Below are 12,579 nucleotides of genomic sequence, written 5' to 3' on the forward strand. Positions count from 1 at the left end.
AACAATAAATTCCTAAGCTAACTGAAATTGCACAACTAATAAAAAAATACTAAAGCAGACGATTATTTTGGAAAAATAAACATTCCAATGTCAAGTCTGATAGACAAGCTTAGAAAAGAACAAAATAATTCATTTCAGCCTGTATTTCATATTTCTAGCTTAAGGGTAATGGGGGAGAAGAAGGGACCAACCAAAATGCTGATTATCACGTATCAAAAAAGAATGATGTTTTATAGTTACAAAAATGCTTTAGTCAAGTAAACATAGAATTGTACAAAAAATACATCTTGGGCAACTTCATGAAAGGACTAGATAGGTCTATATGTTACCACTAATTGAATCCAATAGACAGCAACTTCAGAAAATATATCTGGATATAGAAAGGGCCATAATTTTTTCTAAGGTGCTATATAATTAAAATTCAAAATTTAAAAATACATTACAAGTAATAACTATAGAGATTTGAAGCATTTAATATATTTCAACATTTTAGCAAAATAAAAAAGGCCAATTTCATAAATTATTAGAAATCCGCTTTTCCATTAGTCTTTTCATTATATCCATCACTGAAGGTTAAAAAATCCATTAATAAAAAGGGTTTTACAGAAATAAGGAAGACTAGAGTTAAAATATAAAACATATACCTAATTTAATTCAAGAAAGTTAATGGCAGATTTAGTATGACCAAACAATTAATGTCCTACAATTAAAATACAAAGTCTATCTTTGTCACACACTGGAATATTATTTCAATATAAACAGTAGTATGTGAGGTATTAACTCATTTAAAAGTTCCTTTTTCATAATTATTACTTCATAATATTTATCTAAAAATACTAAGACTAATGATGAAATATGAGTATCAATAAATAAGATAAAATCTAAATCAATTCTTTACGATCTATCCATGTCACTTTTTCCTAGCCTTTTAAAATTATTTAAGTTCCTTCCCTTTCTGGTAGCAAGTATCACACAGACACACAGACACAGAGAGACACATAAAAACAAAATAATAACAATAAAAAACTTTCCAAGCATCAATATATGAGTGTAATGATATTCAGTCTAAGTTAATCCCCAGACATCCAAATTCATGAATAAAAATTCATCAGTTTTAAATACACTGAGCCTATTAAGCAAGAACAAAAGCATATGCACAAAAGAGCTTTTAATATATTTCAAAGCCCACAAGAGCCATGGTCTCATTAAAATTATAAATTACACAAACATGGAATGAAGATTCAAACTGCAGTGCAGCTAAGCAGATTACAGAAAACCCCGCGTTCCATATGATAACACACCATGGCCCTCCCAGATGGGGGCTTGGAACAAAAAGGCCATCACCACAGCTAGGGAAAACCTCCTTGTGATCTCTGGTTTCTGTTCAGCAGATGACAGCCAAATAATATGTTGATTATTCTGTTTGTGCTGCTAAGCTTGTAAGATGGAATAAAAGCGATATGATCTATTGTGAACCCAATGCTAATGTGTTGCTCCACTCATAAATAATATACTGAATTTATTTTGAAACTATCTTTTATCTGAATTTCAGTTTTTAAATGCATGAATTAAAATAAAAGCCAGGATAAGATAATATTTAATTTGATGATTTAAACTAAAAAATGTAATGACAAGTGAAAAATATCTAAGTGCTTAGTTAAGAGTCAAGTACAATTGCCTTTCTTTAATTTCAGCACCGTGATCAGAGACAAAATACATCTTTAAATAGGCAATTACTCTCATTATGAAATAGAAATGCAAAATTAAATAATACAATAATCCTGAAGTTTATAATATACATTATTGACAAGATAAAAACTAAAATACCAGAGCATATAAAAACACTTTTCTGCAATACAATAGCACATAATCAGAACATATATCTAAAATATTTCTGAATAATAAAAAGTATCACTGAAAGCATTATGAATGTTCATAACTTGTACACAAATGGATGTTAACAAAAAATCCTACTTCAAATCAAAATAATTAAAAGCTTCTAAAAATAATTTTCAACTATAACATATGTAGAGAACATCTTTTTTTTTATTGCTGTAGAGTATTTCATCGTACAGATATGCCATAGTTCATTTAACCACTACTCTACTGATAGACATCCACGAAAGAAATAGCAGACATATTAATCAAGAAATACGTATTAGAATGTTTATAGTTATAATATATGGAAAACCACCAAAATGTCCACTAACAGAATAGATAAAAAAGTAGTTGTGATATGATCAAATGGAGCAACGAAAATGAACCAACGACAACTATGTGCAACAACATAGATGCATCTGAAGACATAATGCTGAGAAAAGGAAACCAGACACAAAAAAACTCTATTGTGTAATTCTATCTATACAATACAAAATACATACATAATGTTCTTTTCTTTATCTGGGTGCTGGTTACATGGGTGTGTTTGGCTTCTAGAAAATTCACTGAGCCATCTATTTTTAGTCTGTGCACTTCTTTGTATATATAGCTTTCTTTAAAAAGTCAGCTTCACACACAAATACACAGTATACAAAGGTAGTCAAAATCCTTGTCATACGAAATTCAGAAACTGACATATATAAAATCTAAAGGTGAAAACTAAGCATTCTTATACTACTTGTTTGAGTAATCAAATTTTCAACTCAATAGCTGAGACAAATTCCTGGACTCTTTTAAGTGGAAGAGCAAAAGCCACTCACCCTATTATCTTCTCCCACCCCCCAACCTCTAATACCATATTTTCAGAGGTATCTGGCCTTTCTGTCAGGAGTTGTTACTGCTGCTGCTGCTGCTGCTATAATAATAGAGCTAAAATAATCTCAGGACTGAACATTTGCCCTTATGAGAGAAAATAAAGTAACGCAGAGGACAAGGCAGTATAATGAATACGCATGTTTGCTGTTTTCCCCCTTGCCTTCAAATTTCATAAACTTTTGTTAATTATGAATACTTATTACCTAATTTATAGGAATCTCTTAAAAGCTTTCATTTTACTTGTCAATGAGTTAAAGAAAATATAATTCTTTAATAAAAGTATCATACAAACAAAATGAAATTTCATGATAATATAATAAACTAAACAATGTATCTCATTACCTCCCACTTAAATATTTTCCTCTATTTCTATACTAGAATCAATACATGATCTACAATACTGTTTTTCTCATATTGAAAAAATACTTTAAGAAATAAGCTAAAAGAGATCATCTAAAGACTACAGGTTCATTTTTCACTCATGTAATAAATATTTATTCAGTGCATACTATCTACCAGGCTCTGAGGATAAAGGAGTAAAATTAGCTAGTTTCGTGGTAAATATAGCAGACTTACCCCTTTCTTTCCCTCTCATTTGATTTACAAATGAAACAAAACTATTTTTAATGAGTAACAATATTCAAGCAATATTCAAACAATATTCTAACAATATTCAAAAATTAAAAACAATCTACATGATATACAGTTGAAGTCCCATCTACTTCATTTTCCTTACCCATCCACGCACAAGATTTAAATTTTGCATGAACTTTTAAATTTTATTTTTGCAAATATAAATAAATATGAATATATATTTTTATTCTCTTCCCCTTTATGCAAGAAGTAGTTTATTAAACACTGAACTTTTGCCCTTTTATTTTTTTAAGATTTTATTTTTAAGTAACCTCTACACCCAATGTGGGGCTTGAACTCACCACCCTGAGATCTGAAATGGCACACTCTACTGACTGAGCCAGTCAGGCACCCTGAACTTTGCTCTTTTAAAATAACAATATATGTATCAAAACTTTCTAAATCTATATATCGAAAACATCCTTTTTTTTCATAGTTGTAGAGTATTTTATTGTATAGATATGCCACAGTTCATTTAACCAGTTACCCGACTGAGAGACATTAGGGGTGTTTCCAATCTTTGGCTACTGCAAAAATGCTACAGCAAAAACTCCTATACATATGTTATTGCATGAGTACACAAGTACATCTGCAATAAATTTCTGGAATTGGTATGAAGACAAATATATAAATGCATTGGTCTTTTTCTAGAAATTGCCAATTTGTTTTCTATGGGGATTATATCATTTTGCATTTCCACGACAGACACATCTCAGATGTATCCTAGGAAAAGCTCTTCCTCTCTTTGGGCCTCCAAAATATTTTGTTCATAAGGCAATTCCCAAACATGTTCTCCTTGCAAAAAAACGACGTAAAGCTCTTTGTTTGTTTTACCTCCAATTGCACATGTAAAATCTGTTCATGTAGTAAGTTTTAAAACAAAGGAATTTTCAAATCTTAACAAAAACCTCACTGACATAGGAAATCATCATATGCCTAATGTACTGCGATAGCAACTATTTATCTTTCCTCCCAATTATCTCCTGTGATCCAAAAACAAATATACTCTCCCACCCCAGGATTTTTTTTTTTAATTCACATTCAGTAGTTTATAATTGGGTAAGCAGTCAAATGCATTTCACTTTGTAATGAATGTTTTCTTGAAGCACTAATGTTTTCACAAAACCAAATCTGTGTTACTTCTATATTGTCCTTGAAAAAGCTATCATTTCAAAGGTGGTTCAATTTTTATGACTACCATTTTCAAATGGCTGTGTCATCTAATACATTGTTTTTATGTCAATGCCCATCCTATCAAATATTTTATAATTAGATAATGCCCACTTAAGTCCACTGGACTTCCCATTTGAAGAAATCCTTAAGCAACTCCAGTTTCAGTATCACTGTTTTGGTTTTTTTTCAAAGATTTTATTTATTTATTTGACAGAGAGAGAGACAGCCAGAGAGAGAGGGAACACAAGCAGGGGGAGTAGGAGAGGAAGAAGCAGGCTCCCAGTGGAGAAGCCTGATGTGGGGCTCAATCCCATAACACCAGGATCACACCCTGAGCCAAAGGCAGACACTTAACGACTGAGCCACCCAAGCGCCCCTCAGTATCACTGTTTTATAAGAAAATGTGTGCATGATAATTTTTATTCCCCAAATAAGGATGCAATGGTATATGCAATCTATGCTGCATCTCAATTGTACAGAAATCAGCTGTCAGATAATCTCAGTGCTCTGAAAGAAAGTGGCTAGCCGAGTTGATGAACCCAAAGTAAATTTTAAAAAGCTGACACACCTTCTGCACCCTTAGTAGATGGGGCAGAACCATACTTAAGCTCTCACCTAAACAATATATGTTATGCAAATGTCGATTTTAATATTAGAGTCAATATAATGCACTGACAGCAAAAGACAAGAATTACATAACAAAAGTAAAACAAGACAAAACAAAACAAACGCCACACACTACAAGTAGCACCCAGGATATAAAAACTTATCAGTTTAGGACAATTTAGGAGAACAGTCCTACACAGCAAAAATTTCTGAGGAAATCACATAAATTCCACGACAGGGCTGATGTTCATAATGACAGCACTGGGCCATAAAAACAGACAAGCAAACAAATAAGAAAAAAACCTTAACTTATACTCCATTTGTTCTGTTTAAGAAAACAGAGGGTAAATTTTGTATTTTAGAAACATTTTGAAAAAATGTTCATACAAAACAAGTTTTGGCACATAAAAGGATAAGATTGAATTATCCACAAAATTAAGATGAGAAATATACCATTTATTAATAAGGCCTAATGAATGAGGAATCACTCAAAGTAAAATCCTCAAAGTTAGAATATACTATGACTGTCTTTTAGAAGATGAACTATGATAAAGTGTGGTAGCATTTTGGGGGCTTCAAACATGGAATTCCCTGTCCTAAGCCAATTCTTGGTTAATAGTCAAAAGAATAGGGGCGCCTGGGTGGCTCAGTCGTTAAGCGTCTGCCTTCGGCTCAGGGCATGATCCCAGTGTTCTGGGATCGAGCCCCGCATCAGGCTCATCTGCTGGGAGCCCGCTTCTTCCTCTACCACTTCCCCTGCTTGTGTTCCCTCTCTCACTGGCTGTCTCTCTCTGTCAAATAAATAAATAAAATCTTAAAAAAAAATAGTCAAAAGAATATCTGATAATTTTTGAAAGCTAGTCAGGCAAATTTTCCACTTAAATGGCTGAACACACTCAAGAAAATATCCTGATTTCATTTTTCACTTTGTTTTCTTTAAATTGTGACTGCCAAGTAGACAGGCTGATCTGGTTTCTAGCTCTGACTTGCTAAATGACCTTGTCCAAGTGACTCAATCTCTCTAACCCTCCTTAGTTTCTTCATCAGTAAAGCGAAAGAGGTATACAAAATACATGATAGTTAACAGAATGAATGTAGTAATAAAGTAAACCACAGAGTTACTACCTTAAGTCTTATAATCACTCTCTTCACTATATCTATACATCTAACTATATGTATACTGTTTTGAAACTATCACAAACTATATGCCACTTTACTATACACTTAAGGCCTAGAGTAAAAGAAATTATAATCATTTCAGAATCTTTCCCAATATTTAATATGTGTTACTCTCAGGATATAACAAATTTCTCATGAACTCATTTAAATTAATTTTAAATACCATATAATCAATTATCTTTAACCCGAAAATATATGACTTTTTCTACCTGACACAGATAAAAAAACATATGATATGTAAAAGAACATTCATGGCAATTTCATTTATAATAGCCAAACACTAGAAACAACCCAAATATCCATCAACAATAGCATGAATGAATTCTGCTATGGTCATTCCAAAGGAATAATATATAATGATGAAAACAAATGAATATTACTTGTAAGTACACAGATGATCTTCAAAAGAAGAAAGAATATGATTCCAGACAATGGCACTTACCAGCTGACCCACCCATGTCCCATGCTGCCTGATACCCCACTGGGCATCCCACAGCCATGTCAGGATCATGGTGTAGCAGGCCAGCACCACTCTGAAGGAAAGCAGGAAGGCAGTCACAGGAGCCAGTCTTTGGCCAGTATCCAATATGAACTCTGAGTTTAGCCATAAGGTCTGGACCTCAGCTCCACCACCCCCAGCCACCTTTCTGTCTCTGTGATCAAAGCTGCCACATGCCAAGAACTGCTAGACAAGGTGATGGAGACCCCTCAGCTGACTGAAGTGCTAAGAATGGTGCTAGAGGAAGATGGGACCTCCATGGAGAGCAAGGACTTCTTCCAGCTGTTGGAAGATGACACATGCCTGATGGTGCTAGATTTTGGGAAAAGCTGGACCCCAGAAGGAATGGGTGCTGTCAAGTGGCCCAGGCCGGGAGAACACCAAGCACAGAAAGGACATCACCCTCATCACCTTCAACATATAGAAGCAAAACCCTTGGAACTTCTTTGGCAGCCTAACATCAAAGCCACATTCTACAAGCTCTACCCCATGAGCTGTGACTCTCAAGGACCTGGTCTAAAGAAAGTACTCAGTGGGCTGCTCCAGTTGAACCTCCATGTTGCTGCAAGGCCTGGGCCAAATGTTGCTGGGAATTTCCTCCACCCTTCACCATGCAGTAGAGGGGGCTAAGCAGTGGGAGCAGCAGCAACAAGAGGGTGGCCTCCATCCCTACTGAGAAGGGGTTCTGAGCTTCGCCCCTAGACTTGTTCTAAGAAACACAATGTAAGCACTGTGACAGTATCAGGTTTGGGGTCCTGCAAGCAGTACACACTAGATAACCCACCTATTTTTCCCCAATGTTCTCTAACTGCATTTTGATAGGACCTATCCACCCCTAGCCTATACCCACCCCTCCCTGAAGAATGCTGTCCCTTCCTAGCCATCTTTCCAGCCTCCCACTTACCATGAAAGGCCACGAGCCTGTCCCCAGGCATCTTGATTCTACCCTAATTGCTGCTACATCTAAATTTCTTAGAACTCCTCCTGTTCCTAAGCTCCCCTGTATACTGAAAAGAGTCCTCTCTGACTTTACATTGAGATCTCTAATTCTTTATACCCTTCTCTTCCAAAATAACAAAAACATTCCCAATAAAAATATTAAATTATTTACAAAAAATACACGTGATTCCATACAGATTAAAAAGAGACAAAAAGTGAACATACTGCTGAGAAATAGACATAAAAAATGATAAAAATTATATAGAGATTATATAAATAATTACCATAAAAATCAGGACTTTTGTTACTTTTTTAAAGAAAAGGAAAATTATATCAAGTGTTTCTGGGATGCCAGTAATATCTATGGTTACATGGATGCTTGCTTTATATTTATTCCTTTTACTATACATTTAATTTTTTTTTTAAGATTTTATTTATTTATTTGAGAGAAAGAGTGAGGGAGAGAGCATGAGCAGGGGGGAGGGTGAGAGGGAGAAACAGACTCCCCCGCTGAGCAGGGGAGCACAATGCGGGGCTGGATCCTGGGACTCTGGGATCATGACCTGAGCTGAAGGCAGACGCTTAACGGACTGAGCCACCCAGGTACCCCTACATTTATGTTTCTATATGATGTTATGTTTTATAATAAGTTTACAATGGTATGTTTTCTGAAATAACATATTCTTATTGAGAAGGAAAAGAGGGTTCCTCTTTTTTGCTAACAATTTCTTTTCTTTTCTTTTTTTTTTTTAAAAGATTTTATTTATTTATTCGACAGAGATAGAGACAGCCAGTGAGAGAGGTAACACAAGCAGGGGGAGTGGGAGAGGAAGAAGCAGGCTCATAGTGGAAGAGCCTGATGTGGGGCTCGATCCTAGAACGCCGGGATCACGCCCTGAGCCGAAGGCAGACGCTTAACTGCTGTGCCACCCAGGCGCCCCTATTTTCTTGTCTACATTTCTAATTTTTATTGCAATATTTAATAATAAAGAAATAAATTACTATGCCTAATTCTCCACAATCCTAATTAAGAGTCAATTTCACAGGCTTTCCCAGTAGCTACAAAAAAAAATTACCAGCCCATTAAAGAAAGTAAGAATAGCTATCCTATCAAATCTTTGCTTAGCTCAGTGTTGTTTCTGTTACTTTTTCTTCTTTTCAACGAAATGTATGCTTACTTTCAAAAAAATCTATATTACATCTAAGTAATAATTTTATACAGGCCACACTCCAAAAAGCATATTTTGGCTCACGAGAAAAAAGAAAAACACTCTTCTTAACTGTCACACATTTTCTAACAATTTTGGGAGCACCTGTGTATGCACACAAGGTGAGGTTTCATAATAGGAAGAACATAGACATGACACTTGAGGTCCAACGCCACTGTGTAAATATTTTCACTGTGTGTACTAGAAAACATGAGAGCTGGATTACAGGATGGATATACAAAGCAAGTTACACTTAAAGTCCACTGTGTAAAGTGTAGCACAGGGTGACTCATTCAAAACAGATCCAATAATGCCTAATTTAAATTATACTGGAGCTGTTTTCAATATTTCCTTTGGAAAAACAAAAGTACAGGAAATTAAATTACAAAAAAAAAAAAAAAAGAATAAAAAAAAATAAACTGACTTCAATTATTAACATTATACACATACAATTTAGGAAATCCCATCACCTACAAGCATCTTTCAATGTACGTTTATTTTAACTTGTAGATGCCACTATATAAGCAGACAATGAAATTTAGACGCAAGACCATCAGCACCTTCATCATACTCCAGATAACAACACAATCACAATGGTATCACCCATTATGATAATAAAGTTGCTGTTGTTGTATACTGTTGTTTTTCTATGAATGCACCCTCTTTAGCGGATCCAGCTAACCGGTTATTTGCCCATCTATTAAGTGCCAACTTTAAAAAATTACACTGTGTCCAGCAGGGAGCAGCATTACAACATTCATAAGACTTAACATGAACATGAAACCGACAGAAGAAAAAGGAGAAAAAAAAGAACACTTACCATAAGTCTGTTCTACGACACATTCAATTTTTACGGCAGTTGCAAGGCTTCCAGAAAAAAACATCTAAAGCATGTCTCAAAGTATATATGGGTAATCCACAATTTCAGGATTCCTAAAGGAGGAAATCAAAATTATATTAGGTAAAGGATTCCCTCAGCCATGTTGAGTTGAATTAGTATATAATATGACTAAATGTCTCTTAGTTGTTAAGGTATATCTTCCTCTTAGTGGGTCAATGCGATTTTGAATTCAGATATATAATACTACTTTGGATAAAACAATTAAAAATACCCCAGAATATTAAAGTCCTTTATCCACCAGAAAATTTAAGCAGAAGAAAGTAAGTGGGTGACATATCAATCAAACTAGAGAGAACGGTGGTCAAGGACTTAAAGGAGTTCATAAGCCAAAAATATGCAGTTCTAATATACCAAACTCTAAACAATTTGCAAGTAACAGGATATAACGTCATTTCTACATGTCAGCATGAACATCTAAGTTAATTTTAACAATGAAAAGGCAGCAGAGTAGTAGTAGTGTGTAATACAGATATGTTAAGATTGATTAGTCAATTATCTACTGAATACAAGTAATGCACATGATATTGCAGAAAAATTGTGTGATGAGTTAAAATGTGACAAATGAAAAACATACTATGTTTGATACTGTTTTGGATGTCAAAACCTGCCTCCTATTCAACTAAAATAGCTCCATGTTTGTTCTTATGACTGAAAAAAAATTTTTTTTCCCAATTATAAAATGAACTTTCAGTTATAGAATAAGTAAGTTCCCATAGGGAACATAGTCAAAAACACTGCAGTAACTTTGGTGACAGATAACTAGACTTATCATTTCATAATGTATAAAAATATCAAATTACTATGATATACACCTGAAACTAACAGGATACTTTATGTCAATTTTACTTCAAAATATTTATTTCCACTTTTATTTGAGATGTTAAACAGTTTGCTTCATAAGTGTTTACATGCAATGTTTCAGTGTCTACACTGAAAAATAAAATTTTGCCATTAAAAGATAACATGGATATTCATCTTGAAATATACATGATTACATACAATTTACAAAATACACATTATCACAAAGCAATATATTATTAATATATGAATAATATATTTATTTGAAATTTAATGAATAATATGTAAAATGGTTCCTACTATTTTCTTCTGGCAAAGTAATATGAAGAGCTTGACTTAAGTATATGATAGCAAGACTACAGTGATTCTCTAACAATTATCATTAATTTTAATGAAATCAAAAGAAACTGATGTATTAATCTTCTATCCTTTAACATTAAGTTATTCACGGCATTATTTCCTATATTTTGCCCTCCTTAAACACCTTCTTTTATCCAATTTTTTGCTTTTGCTTTTGTACATTTCACTTTTTGTAATACTTATTTCTACCAGTTTATCTTCCCTCTCTTTTCTAATACATTTGTTTCAATCTCAATTTTCATTTTATTCAAACTCCTCCCTTTATGATCCTACCATCTTTTTCTCTTTTATGTTAAGACCCTTAAAAGTGAGTTTTTTCTGCAACAGTCTGCTTAAATATACTCTTTACCCATTTACAGGCACTGTCCTTGCTCTTAACAATCTAACCTGATTGGAAACTCGATAAACTTATATCGTTGCTACTTGTAAAAATATCTTTTTCCTCTGAGTTATTTAGATGTTTGAAGAACTCACTAAACATTTTGGAGTTGATCTTGAAACTCTCAAAAAGCTCAAGAAAGTTTAACCTCACACACTCATTCCAATCAATTTGAGACCACTACTATTCTAATAAAGAGGTGATTTAGGATCTCACCACATCAGTATGAATAAATACTGAGTAGCAAACATTTTAAAGTGCTTTTTATTCATGTGTGACCATGCACATGTGCACACTATCCTCATGAAAAGGAAAGATACATGAAATAAACCTTTACTTCTAATATATATTGTCAAGTCTGAAAAGAAGAGTGATTTCCCTATTCATATCCCTAATATGAATATTCATATTAATGGTATCAGTATATTAAAAAATAATCTCATAATAAAATATCACATGCAAATATTGATTTTTTAAAAATTATGAGATTATAATGCATTTATAATATAGTTACCTAAAAAGAGACTGTAGTGAGTTGAGTAGTGTTCCTCCCTCCCCTCTAAATTCATGTCCACCAAGAACTTCAGAAAGTGACCATATTGGGATGTAGGGTTTCTGCAGATATAATTAAGGTAAAGATCAATATAAGATCATAGTAGATTAGGGTAGGCCCTAAATCCAATGAGAATATCCTTACAGGAGACACAAAAGGACATATAGAGACAGAGAGAAAAAGACAATGTGAAAATGGAGGCAGAGGTTAGAGTTAGGCTGCCACAAGCCAAGGTACAACAGGAGCCACAAGAAGCTAGAAGCAAGCAAGGATTCTCCCGTTGAGTCTTTGGAACAAACATGGCTCTACTGACACCTTGATTTTGAACTTCTGGTTTCCAAAACTGACCAGGTTAAAATTTCTGTTATTTTAAGACAAGTTTGTAGTAATTTGTTATGGAAATCCTAGGAAATTAATAAAGATTTTGGTAGTGGGAAGTGGAATGTTGCTCTAACAGACACCTAAACATTAAAAAAAAAAAAAAAAAAAAACACCTGAAGAGAGTGTTGGTAGATTGCCTTGAAGAGGCTGCTGTTAGACATACTAAGGAGATTCTGGTAAAGGTTCAGAAGGTAGTAGACAGGATGGCAGAGAAAA

At 33.9% G+C, this 12,579-nt stretch overlaps 1 protein-coding gene and 1 pseudogene across 20 annotated transcripts in view; one reads left to right on the forward strand and one right to left on the reverse strand.

Moving 5' to 3' along the window:
- The window catches only part of IMMP1L (inner mitochondrial membrane peptidase subunit 1), an 86,320-nt gene that overhangs the window by 56,669 nt on the left and 17,072 nt on the right, over positions 1-12,579 (reverse strand). For 13 of the 20 annotated variants that reach the window (XM_045808567.2, XM_045808570.2, XM_087855381.1 and 10 more), the window contains 2 exons: positions 11,944-12,044; positions 9,812-9,924 (listed from right to left, as the gene is read on the reverse strand). In XM_045808567.2, coding sequence (XP_045664523.1) covers positions 9,812-9,875 — 64 coding nt within the window. In that variant the 5' untranslated portion in view covers positions 9,876-9,924; positions 11,944-12,044. The remainder of the gene's footprint in view (positions 1-9,811; positions 9,925-11,943; positions 12,045-12,579) is intronic. The other 7 variants (XM_045808565.2, XM_045808566.2, XM_087855378.1 and 4 more) reach the window with 1 other exon arrangement.
- Positions 5,639-7,520, forward strand: LOC148107850 (lipid transferase CIDEB pseudogene; annotated as a pseudogene).

Source organism: Ursus americanus, chromosome 24, assembly GCF_024610735.1.
Source record: "Ursus americanus isolate L20-20 chromosome 24, mUrsAme1.1.p, whole genome shotgun sequence".
NCBI classification, from domain to species: domain Eukaryota; kingdom Metazoa; phylum Chordata; class Mammalia; order Carnivora; family Ursidae; genus Ursus; species Ursus americanus.